The sequence below is a fragment of the Crocodylus siamensis genome, chromosome 4, assembly GCF_052110815.1.
Source record: "Crocodylus siamensis isolate JL-2025a chromosome 4, ASM5211081v1, whole genome shotgun sequence".
In the NCBI taxonomy this organism is placed as follows: Eukaryota; Metazoa; Chordata; order Crocodylia; family Crocodylidae; genus Crocodylus; species Crocodylus siamensis.
Window position 1 is genome coordinate 208881648 of NC_143398.1, and position 12646 is coordinate 208894293.

Genomic DNA, 12646 nt, shown 5'->3' on the forward strand with positions numbered 1-12646 from the left:
TAAAGGACAGAGGCACAAACACCAGTAGGAACACATTTTTCACAGAACAACCACTCTGTTTCTGATCCCACTATCCTTGTGCTCAAAGTAAATTTACAAAACACTTTCAAAAGGTGAGTCTAGAAACCAAAAACCATAAGTTGTCTGGACACTAGGAACCAAAGACTGAATACTGATACAGACTCTGTGTCATGCTATAATCTACCTGATTCCTGAAAATCTTACTTCATGCTACAGGTGATAATGACCTTCTTCACTTTTGAAAAGTCTTGATCTTCCACAAATCACACTATTTTCCTTCTGTTAATTGTTTATCTCTTACCTCTAGAATTCCTCTTCTCCAGTTTCACAGTTATCCACACTGTTCTTAATCTTTCTGTGCCAGCTTCTTTCATCTGCCCTGATGAAGAATGCTTTCCATTTAAGTGCTTGAGTGGATACCAGCCATGCAGCTAGTCCAATAAAATATATCATCCACAAAAATCCTTGCCTCTTGCATAATTCCTGGACTATCACAGCTACAACATCACCTCACATTATTGAAACATTATTTTTCAGAAAAGTGCATGCTCCTGGCTAAATGTGCTGAAGCTATGCTTTTAAATGGGAGTACACTGTAGGTAACTAATATGCTGGAATAGATGTGATGTGTACCACAAGTGGCACAGGTAGCTTTAAGGTGTGGCATGTGGCAGATAGGGAAGGGAAACAAGCAGCACACTAACTGCTGGGGCATGAAGCAGAAAGCAGAGCAGCAGATGGGATAGGAAGCATAAGGAAAGAAGCAGAAATCAGAGTAACATACTGGGCAGGGGAAGGGGAGTGGAATGGTACTCAGGGAGAGTGTCAGATTAATTTGTGGCACAGCTGCCATAAAGGTTGGCCCCAACTGTGATAGACCAAAGGCTAGGGACTGACATTCAAAAAGCCTGAGCCTGAATTGATTCAACTTTTGCAGGTTAGTCTAACCTGGCTAGGCTGAACCAGTTGGAAACTGAGCAGACATTTTCTCTGACTGAGGAAATTCAGGCACATGCCTCCAGTGGCTCACACTAGAAGCTGGGGGGTGCTACAGCAGCCCTTCCCTCCCTTGAGCAGTGCTGAGCCGAGTCGGTGCATGGTCAGGCCCGGGCAGGATGCTTTGATTAGGGAGTACTGCCTGCACCATCCTAGGCTTTTCCCTGCTCAAGGGGTGGCAGTGTTGCCAGCCCCCAGCCTTCTGCTAGCACTCTGAAACAAGGGCAGGGCAGGGCAGGGGTGCATCTGTTGATGATATGGACCTTTTTAATCCCTCTCCCTGCTTCTGTATACTGTCTGAAGCAAACTGACAGGCAAGCAAGCCAGCAGAGGGCTGATAACAGTGTTTATCACCCCACCAGCAAAACAATAGCCTCTCTGATTAGTTCAAACTCTTTGTAAACAGCTTACCAACTGACCTGTTGATTAGCTCCAAAAAGCTCTAAGTCACTGTTCTTCCTGGCTGTTCCATTGAAACTAGAGAGAGACACACACACACACCTCTTGGCAGTAGCTAGCATACCACGTGCCTAGGGTCTGTGGGGCTAAGTTTCATGTTGTGGGAGAAGGGATGGGGGATTCCTGCTTGAGCAGTGAGGGGGTGGGGGTAGGGCAGGGGGAAGCCAGGCAGGCACTACTGTACTTGCAGTCTCTGCTAGAGCTCCAGCCATGGAGCAGAGGGAAGAGCCTTGCCCTGCACGGCCCAGAAAGCATGCCAGGATGCTGGGGGAATCTGGTTTATCTTAAACTAGCAAGGGGTCTGGGACAGACACTGGGGGTGGGGGGGAGAGAAGGGTTGGGAGGCTGCAGCAGGGGGTGAAGCCACTGGTGCTGGCCTTGGCCCACCCCTCTCCCCTTCCGTCATTGCTGCCTGCAGGGCCGACACAGGCCAATGTGGCAGCGGAGGGGGGAAGAGTGGACCTGAGCCAGTGCAGTGCTGGTAGTAGTGGTAGAGGGAGGGAAGGCGTGGGCCCAGGCCTGATGTGGGAGGGGGAAGAGGAGGAGCAAGCCTGAGGGGGGGAGAGAGGCTGGCCTGTCATGGCGGTGGGGGGTGGAACAGCAGGACCAGCCTGGCCCGGCCTGGCCTGATGCAGCAGTGGTGGGGGGAGGGGAGGAGCAGACTTGGGCCTCTCCTCCCCCACCTCACCCTCCCCTGTGTCAGCACAGAGCCCGCTCCTCTCATCCCCCTGCTGCTGCCAGGTTGGCCCAGGCCCACTACTCCCTCCCCTTTACCCCCTGCCATGGTGGGGCTGCTTCTCTTCACCCTCAGGCCTAGTCCTGCCCTGCATCGTGCCTGCTTCTCCCCTCCCCTCACTGCTGCAACGGGGAGGGGGGGAGATATAAACTTCATGCTTCAAGAGTCTAACTTTGACATAATTTATAGGTAACCTGATGTATAGCCTACTGATAAAAGTACAGCCAAACCTTTTATTTGCTTGCACCTTACAACATGTAAATAAATATTTATTCCAAATTTTATCTGGCTACCCGCAACAGCACAACATAGATTCTCACCTGTACTGGCTGGGAAGATTTGAGAAGTGGGAGGACGGTGTCATGCAGCAGGTTGTTTTCACAGCAGAGACTGGCAGCAGGTCTTTTTGAATTTGTTGAGTTATCCAAATTTTCCTCCAGCCTGTGCCCAATATTTATAGATGGCTGGTTTTAATATTCTAATAAAGCAGTGGTCACCAACAGTAGATCTCAATTCACTGGTAGATCTTGGAGCCTCCCAGAGTTGATCTGAGGCTGGAGTGGGAGGCAGAGTGTCCGTGTATGTGCACAAGTGTGCCCCAGCCCAGCAGGTCATTCCAGCGGGGGAGGAAAGGGGCAGGGGCTAGATGGAGGCCTCTGCGGTGAGGGACACAGCTGCAGAAGCAGGAGCAGGGGTAAGTTGAGTGGGGCTCTGGCTGGGTAGGTCTTACCTGCTGGGGAGGTGCGTCCCCATATAATTTTTTCTCTCTGCCTTGATCTGCTCCCCCCCACCACCTTACCCTCCTACAGACTTACCTGCTAGGCGGGAAGGTGTGGTAGTGGCAGTGCATGTGACATTTTGGGTTACTTTTAAATGCCAAAGGTGATTTTCTACTTAAAAAGGTTGGAGACCACTGTAATAAGGGATTTCTAATTGGTTTTATTTAAATTGCTTTGTTTCATTGAAACTTTTGGAACTGGACTGAACCAGAACTCTTGTAGACTTCAAAAGTGTAAATTAGTCGGGATTTATATCCATGGGAGAGAGGGAGGGTTTCTTATTACCTTTCCTTACCCATTGTGGAATGCTGTTTCTGTTTCTTCACCACCTTAGTTTATGGACTTTTCTGACATGGCTGTTTTGTTTTTACAAATTATCTAAGAATTTTAACAAAAACATATCTATTATAGCAAAATAACATTGAATACATTTGATTATATCAGTCACTACTACTACTGCTTTAAGATACAGCAATGATAGAGGGTATATGGGTTATTTAATATATGGCCTTCCTTTATCTCCTTTTAGGCCTTGTTTTTTTTAATTGTGTGTGATGGTTTCCTTTACTTGCTGACCAAGTTAATTGTCATCTGCAAAGGTTTACACTGCAGTTATTCAGAAACAGGCTTTGGGCCTTTTGCTTGGCATTACTTCTGCAGCTTAGGCTAGGCCCTTTGAAAATGGCCAAGGCTGGCAACAGGTTCCATACTTTGTCTGAGCCGGCAGCCCCCGTTCCTCAGGAGAGAAGTCCCACTGCTATTGTGACTGTTTTTGGCAGCAATTCTTCAGAGAAACCTATAGTAATTAAGCTTTTCATTCTCTTGCACCTCTTTGAAAATTTCAGTCTTAATGTTTTAGATAGTTTACTTTGAAGTTGCTGATAAAATATAATAAACCATTAAACTACACTGTTTGTTTGTTTTGTTGCTGTTGTATTTCCCTGTTCTCCTGACTTTCTGTTTTCTTATATTCTTCTAGGACCTTCTTACAATTTAGGCTAATGAGGACTTAACATTTGCAGAATGAAAAGATGGCACAGGCAATGCTGGTACCACCAGGACCTGACAGCTTCTTCTACTTCACTAGAGAATCTCTTGCAGCTATTGAAAAACGTATTGCTGAAGAAAAGACTAAAGGAGACTCCAAAGATGAAGGTGGTGATGAAGGAAATGGCTCCAAGCCCAACAAGGACTTGGAGGCAGGAAAAACACTGCCATTTATTTATGGTGACATACCTCCAGGAATGGTGTCTACACCACTGGAAGACATTGACCCATACTATATCAATAAAAAAGTGAGTGTTTGCACATCCCTGTTGGATTTAATGTAATGTAAGTTTTTTGAACACTGTGACATGGGTTGAGAGGAGGAGAACATATATTAATGATGCAGTCCTAGGGATAATTGTATAGCTGTACTTTGCAATATCCCAGTATAAACTGTTACTACCTCTTATCTGGGAAACTTTATTAGGATTTATCCCAGGACAATGGATATGGACGTCTGTACAACTGCACCTTGTCCTGGGATAAAATGGTTTGGCCTGGGATAAATGCAATGTCTATTTGCAGGATTAGCCAACTCAACCATTTCCTTTACCTGCTAGAGCCATGAACCAGCAGGAAAATGGTAGTTGGTTAAGCTTAGTAAAATAACTGCTTGTGTTCTTTTTGGGCAGGGAACTAGGTCATTATAAAATTAGGGACCTACCAAATTCACAGCCGAAGAGGGGTATGCAGCAGCTCCTTTTATCTTTCAGGTTCCCTCTGTGGGCCCCTCTGCCCCCTTCCCCCTGCCGTTGATTGGCAGAGGGGCCCACTGCTCCTTCCTAATTAGCAGGGAAGCAAAAACCACGGTTTTAAATATGGCATGGTTTTTGCCTCCAGCAGCAAGTACTGGGGCCACCGGGCCCCTCAGCTAATCAGTGGCAGGAGGCAAAAATGGCGTCATATTTAAAACCACAGTTTTCACTTCACTACTGATTAGGAACAAGCTGCAAGCATGGTGCCTTCAATCAGTTGTGGAGGGCATGTGGGCAAACCTGCAAAATTAAAGGAGCCACAGCACATCCCACTTCTGTTGTGAATTCGGTAGGTCCCTAATCATAATGGATTGTGTTGTATGTTAGAATATTTGCATTACTGACAAATGGAACGGGTTGCTATTTACTATCTTTGCTTTAGCTTAAGCTTTGGAAGCATTTCTTCTTGTATTATTCCCATTCAGCTATAAGTTCAGAATGTACCTGAACTTCTTATATTTAAGTATTTATTTGGGGAGGGAAAGGGGGCACAAGAGAATGAGAATTATGAGACTATCTGAGAGTTACCACAATAGGAACCAAAAGCATCTCTTCTCATCGGCTGTCCACATAAACCCTCGTGCCAGATGAAAATAAATTTTAAAATTGAGATTATACCATAGATTTGGCATGTTTGCTTTTTTTTTCTAAAAAAGTGATAACATCATTGCTAACTGATAATTAAATCTGAGATTTAACAAATTAATTTTAATTCTCAGTTTTCTGTGGGAGAACTTGTACTGTACCTAAATAGGGCATGTTATATGTCATGTACATCAACGGGCTCGAGTTAATGTGGCAAACAGATGCCATATTGTTTGAGTGAAGGAGCTTGCACAAATTCTTCTGTCCTACTGAAGCAATTCAGTGTGGCTGGGTATACATGGGCACTGGCAGGTGTAGAACCCTCCCCACTGAGCTTTACCGGAAGAGGAAGTGTGTTAGTTTGGGCATGCTTTTATCTAAAGTTGATTGAATCAGCTGTTAGATAAAAGTGCCAAAAAGCCCTACCGAAGCATGCAATTTATGCAGAAGTTGGGCGAACCTTGTCAAACTAATGTGATGCTTCTTTCGGGCATGCGCTATGGGGCAGTTTGAATTGAATTCTTAAACATGGAGAACAGCTATAAAGAGTGGAGTGTTGGTGTGATGCTTTACATGGCCTGCATTAGTAAACAACTAGTCTGATACTTTTTGAACCAAATAGAGCTTTTTCCAGGATGGAAGGCAATGCTTATTTTAGATAAGAATTTCAGAAGGTGTGATTTCTGACATGAATTTGTTATGAAGGTTATACCTGTAGAGAGCCTACTGGGACTGGGACTGAGTCTGATGACTCAGGGACACAGGCTTCGAGTCCTTCCGGAAGTGGGTGGCTCTTGTAATCATTCAGTTATTTAGTAACTTGGACTTCAGCGATGTGAAGGCTGCAGGTTGATGAAAGAATCTAAGTCAGATGTCCTGAACGATGGGTATGTTACCGAGAAAGGACTTTTTTTGAAGCTCTTCACTCTTCCTACTAGAAATACATTATTTTTGTTAGGAATCTGCCTGTTATCTTTTGACCAGTTTTTTTTTCACCTTCATGCATGTATGGTATAGTAAGCTGTCACATATGTATGGTATATGAGATACTGTAACCAACTTTCATTGATGAGCAAGTTACTGTGGACTCCCTAAGGGACTGTAAATTCTCACTATAGTTTACATAAAGATACCTTCCTTATGAACCCTACTTGAAGGGCTTGCTGTATTGCCTGTTGAGAGGAAAGTTAAAAAATTTAAAAATGTATTTTCTCAGAAATGGAGTTTCTTATATTATAAATAATATTAGCAAGAGAAGAATGGATGAAGAAGAACTAGTCATGAGAGAATGCAAAATAAAGTTTATGCTGGTTATGAAAGAAAGCTGAGAAATTGAGAAAGGAGAAAAGAGAAATACAGCTAAAGCATATTATCACTGTCCACAAAATGAAAACTAAATAAATAATAAACTAAAATTAAACGGCAAATTAAATGAAAACTAAATAAAAAAGTGCTTATTTAAATAAGTAACGGTAGAAAATCCAGTATAGTTAAGTATTGCTCAATAAAGGAATAAGTAGTGAAGGGACTTTAAGGACATGTTATTTTTAGAGGCAGATTTATTTTTTCCTATCAAGATAGAAATTGAAGCAAAGTTTCTAATACAGGATATTGAAAGACAAAGGCAGTATTAACCATAATAAGTGGTCTTTGAATTTAGAAGGGCTGGAGACATGAGTTATGATGTCAAGATTTTTTATGCATCAGTTGCTCCAGAATTATTTAATGCCATTACCAAATAGAAAGTATATCTAAATGGGGGTAAATTATCCCTCTTTCTTTGCAGGGTTGGCAACTTTGGTTTAGCTTTTTATCATTGCAGGGTAAAAAGGCTGTTATTGTAGAGCAATTGACAAGTACCATATTCATCCAAATCCAAGATGACTTAGAATTTAAGATGACCCCAAAACAGTAGATTTATACTTGGAAAATCTACAAATTTATTATAATTTTCCATGTCTAGAATCTTATTTTTGGAGGGTCATTTTAAATTCAGTCTTCCCACTGCTGTAGCAGGAAAAGCATCAGCAGGGGTCAGGCCCTCCCACTTCCCCACTACTTGTCCCTCCTGCAGCCTACTCCACCCAGCAGTGTCTGCAGCTTCTAGCCCACCCTACAGCCCTCCCCACTTGTCCCTGGCAGCCTCTGTCTCCCCACAAAGCCTATGCTCCCTGCAGCCTCTCCCCTTCCCTGCTGCTTGCTGTCAGGCACTGCTCTGGCTCCAGCTTTGGCTTGGGGCCAAAGTCAGAGCTGTAGCAGCCATCTGTGTTCCCCTCTACCTTCCCCCCCGTCCGCCTGCACCCCTTCCCTGCCACCTTGCACTTAAATCCAAGACAAAGAACTTTTCCCCCTTTGTAGAATGAGGAGAAAAACCTCATCTTAGTAAACCCCTTTACCTCACAGTATGTGGTTCTTATATCTGTACCATAAGGTTTAAATGGACTGCTGGCTGTAATTATTCAGAAAATAACAGGAGCCAGAAATAAGTAATTTCTAAATTGAACAGTAGTAACCAAATTCTAGAACTCTTAACAAGGAGAATAATTACAATACAGCAAGAGACATGCTACAATTTAATTATGATTGACACTTTTTTGAAAGTGTTTACGTGTTCAAAAAGGTTTGTATTACTAGTGCTAATGATTGATAGATTGTGTCGTGGGTGGGACAACATGTCCTTTAAAATCTTCTCCTATCTACTTCTGTCATTTGAAATGATTAATAGGAACCTAATTTCAGATAATGTTTGTGTTTATGCAAGTGACCCCTGTCTAGAACTCTAAATTAGATGTAAAATCAGTTCATTTGCGTATTCAAATTGACCCCCACTAAAGTTTTCAGAATAATGGGATATTTGTCCTGTAATCTTCTTGTATTTTATTCTTCTGTGTGTGTACATGCATTCTTGTGATATACTTGGCTTTAATTTGGATAGTTCTGCTATATATCTGAAAAGCATTGAAGTAAATATATCTTGAGGGCTGTGAATGAAAGTATTCTTCATTGTTCCTGTAGAAATTTAGGACCTAATGCTTGTTTGTGTACTTCCATGATTAAAGCTACTGGAAATAAGTGTAACCACTAACATGAATAACAGATACAGGCTTACTCTCTTTATTTACAACAGTGCATGATTACTGGCATGTAGTTATAATATCTAAATTCTGAATCTCTTGTGTTCTTTTTGTTTTTTTTCCCCCAGACTTTTATAGTATTGAATAAAGGGAAGACAATCTTCCGATTTAGTGCCACACCTGCCTTGTACATTTTATCACCTTTCAGTTCTCTTAGAAAACTATCTATAAAGATTTTGGTTCATTCATATCCTTTTCAGTTGGTCTGGCTAAAAATATTACTGGTCTGTTTGTAATGTTTAACAACAATTGGTTGCTTGTTTTAATATTTAAATGTTTTTCCTGTTAATTTTTTCTCTCAAAATCTGACCTAAATTGCTCATCTTAATTATCACTGATTAAATAAGGTAGAAGAAATAGATCCATGTTGTATATTTCTAATATACAGAATTTGCATAGCATCAGTAGCCACTGTTCTAATATTTTAAAATTTACTTTGACAGTTGCAAATTAAATAATTTCATAATAGCATAATATGCATCATTAAAATGCCATAGTCCAGGAAACCACCTAATTGCCTGTGATATAAATCCAGTGTAAGAAGTTATCACTGTATATTCCTTGACTAGTGTCTACATTCTTCAGCATGCTTATTATGTGTACTATTTTAACCAACTGTGGATTCATGACAATGAATAAAACTCCAGACTGGGCAAAGAATGTAGAGTAAGTAAATTATATATATACACACGTATATATATATCATAGAGTTTTGAGAATTAATATTAAATATTTGTACAGTGCTTCTGAGATGTAATATGCCATACCAGTATCTTTTATTCTTTTCAAGGTTATAGCTAATGCTAAATGTTTTATTCTTTTTTATGTTATTTCAAAGGCTAAGTTAAGTCTTTGGTTTTCTCAACCTCTAGTTTCTTGCCCTTGCCTGAATTAAAATCACTGCACGTTATGCTTGTCAAATGCTGCAGTAATTTTATCTACACAAAATTCTCTTCAGTGGCTGTTACTATCTTGGCATATAGCATTTACTCTCTCATGAAATGTATCTCTCTTTGATTTTCATATTTTTTAAATATTTTCTGAAAGGGAAGACAGTTATTCTGAGAAAAAGTGTTGCTCTTCTAGCAACAATTTCAGAATTTTCAGAAACAATACAATAGCAAGGGAGGGTTGAATGGGGCGAATGCCCCAAGTGTGAACAGGCAAGTTGAGAGTCAATATTTTGTTATAAATATTTCAGAAAATTGTGGCAAGCATGGGGGAGTCATTAGACCCCCGGATCAATGTGCAGGGCGAGAGTGGGCTGCTGCTGTGCACTTGCCCTGAGCGCCAAACTTCCTTGCTACAATACTGGTCACAAACCATTTTCTTTTAAAATATAAAAGTAGGTCCCTGACTTGAATTCAAGCAAAAATGCTGAGTGTGTGTCTTACAACTTTTTCTTTGGCTGGGGCTTGACTGTGCATCTGGTTCTTGACCCTGAAGAGTGTGCAACGAAGTAAAAAGGAAATATTTTATCAAAGACACTTCTTTGAAAGTCTGGCTCCTTTGAGGATTGTTCTTCTCTCAGAAAGCCTATACCAGCCTGTCTGCAGCCCACAGCATAGGAGAAAACAAACAAACACAATTGGCTTGTGAACCAATATTGAACAATCTAAGAATGGAATTTGTTCCATATGACTTAAAGGCTAGGGACAGATATACAGAAAGCCTGAGCCTGAATTGATTCAATCTTTGCAGGTTAGTCTCACTTGGCTAGGCTAAACTGAACAGACTGATCCAAACTGATGGATTGTAACTGAACAGACATTTTCTCTGTACTGAGAAAATTTAGGCACATGCCTGCAGTGGCTCTGGCTAGAAGCTGGGGGGTACTAGAGTAGCCCTTCCTTCCCTTAGACAGTGCTGAGCTGAGGGGGACACAGCCAGGTCCTGGCAGGAAGTCCTGATTAGTGAGGTCTGTCTACACCATCCCAGGCTTTTTCCTGCTTGCTGCTTGAGGGGCAGCAGTGTTGCCAGACCCCAGCCGCCTGCTAGCACTCTGAGGCAAGGGGGGGGTGTGTGTGTGTGTGTGTGTGTGGGTGCAGTGCATGCATCTGTTGATGATACAGAGTTTTTCAATCTTCCTCCCTGCTTCCTTATACTGTCTGCAGCAAACTGACAGTCAAGCAAACCAGCAGGGGGCTGATAACAGTGTTTATCACCCCATCAGCAAAACTCAGTTCAAACTCTTCTTAAACAGTTTACCAGCTGACCTGTTGATTAGTTCCAAAAAGCCCTAAGTGGTCAATGTTCTTTCTGACTGTCCCAGTGAAACTGGAGAGACACACACACAGACACTTCTTGGCAGTAGCTAGCAATGCACATGCCTAGGATCCTTGGGGCTGGTTTCCATGCTGTGGGAGATGGGAGAGAGGGGAGATTCCTGCTTGAGCATTGAGCAGCAAGGTGAGGGTAGAGCAGGGGGAAGCCAAGCTTCCCTGGGACAGACATTGTATACACTGGTTTGGGTATATCTCAAAGTGGTTTCATACGTTTTCAAACTGGTTTATGTGCATTGAATATCTTATCTGTTACAGGTTTAAAACAGTTTCTGATTACTTAAACCAGTTTGTGTGTAATGTATGTCCCTAGCCTAAGTCTGTCAGCTGCCTTTGGGATCATGGATCATGAGGCCTTCTTGACTTGCCTTTTAGATTGTAGTAGGAATGAATATATCGTATGAATCCATGCCTCTTTTTCGACTATCACTTCTGGAGGTTGGAGGTCTCAAACAAGAGTTCTGTGAATCCCATTCTCCTTTTGTTCAGTGTGCATAGAAAGCTACTGAGAAGGACAGTGAGGGATATCATGGTCCCACAGTGATAACTGAGAGCTTAATAGACTTCACCATTCTTTGGATTGGGTCCCATGTTTTCATCCCATTCAGCCCACCAGTGCTGTCAAATACCTTACCCAATGTACAAGTTAAATTGGGACAGAGATGACTGAAATGAAATTGATAAACTGAGAGAAGCAACTCAAAAATTATGGCTGAGGACTTTATTTTCCACATACTGGGTGTGGATGTGTGCCATTTGTTGTAAAGCAGAAAAAGGAGGTGTCATAGGATGTCCAGGCTGCCATTAGACAGCCATATAGCAGTACTTTTTTAGAAGGCTTTTTTATCTTTGCTCAGAGAGGAGGTCATGATCACTTTTCACAGATATGGCTCTTCACTCCATAAAAAAGTGAGTGAGAGAGACACAGATGTGTCAGTTAGAAGGCACTGAAATCCTGCAGAGGGTTTTTTGTTACCTGTGATCCAGTAACATGAAAAGCAGTCCATTTAACCATTATTCTGAGTGCTTCTCCATGTCTCTCCAGTGATGTATATTACTGAATGATAACTTTAAAAATATTTTCTTTAGGTACACTTTCACTGGGATTTATACTTTTGAATCTCTTGTAAAAATTTTTGCAAGAGGCTTCTGTATAGATCATTTTACTTTCCTTCGAGACCCCTGGAACTGGCTTGATTTCACTGTCATTACTTTTGCGTAAGTATTTTAACAACTGTTTTAAGAATGACTGTGTACTCTCAGAACATCTTTTCAGTGGTGAATTTCATTTATTTATGCATATATTTTGATACCTAAGAGATTATTTGTAGTCACGTTTAAAGCTTGTAGTCTCATGTTAAAGCTTTTACATGTTTTTTAATAATTCACACTTATAAAATGTTATAAAGAAACAGTGTGCCATCCACTAGCATAAAAAAGAAGCTGCTCTTCTGTCTTCGCTGTACAATTTAGCCAAACTAGTTAGGATTTATAGAGAGAGGATAAGTTAATTAGGACGATAAGTTAATTAGGACAAGAGAGAGATAGTTAGCCCTATTTACTCTAAAGTAGTGTTTCTCAGCCTTTTTAGATTTGAGGCACTCTTTGTTAGACTTGAGGCACTCCTTGAAAAATGCTAACTCTTAGTTTTAGCTTGTTATTTGACTAATAAAAATAATAGATCAATTTTTCTTTTGCAAAGATCACAATAGGTCAGAAGTTTTTAATGCTATGGAGATGCTACTGAAATCTCTGGGTTTATCTTGTGAATCTAACAATGCATGGCCACCCCATGGCACCCTTGAAAGGATCTCCAAGAACCCCAGGGTGTCATGGCATCCTGGCTGAGAAT

General features: G+C 41.5%; 1 protein-coding gene across 1 annotated transcript in view; it reads left to right on the forward strand.

Annotated features, from left to right (window-relative positions):
• LOC149867520 (sodium channel protein type 2 subunit alpha-like) overlaps window positions 1–12646 on the forward strand; it is a 213144-nt gene that overhangs the window by 84145 nt on the left and 116353 nt on the right. Inside the window, exons 2-5 of the mRNA XM_090045564.1 lie at window positions 3971–4286; window positions 8581–8698; window positions 9088–9178; window positions 11884–12012. Of these exons, the coding sequence (XP_089901690.1) occupies window positions 4023–4286; window positions 8581–8698; window positions 9088–9178; window positions 11884–12012 (602 nt within the window). The 5' untranslated portion in view covers window positions 3971–4022. The remainder of the gene's footprint in view (window positions 1–3970; window positions 4287–8580; window positions 8699–9087; window positions 9179–11883; window positions 12013–12646) is intronic.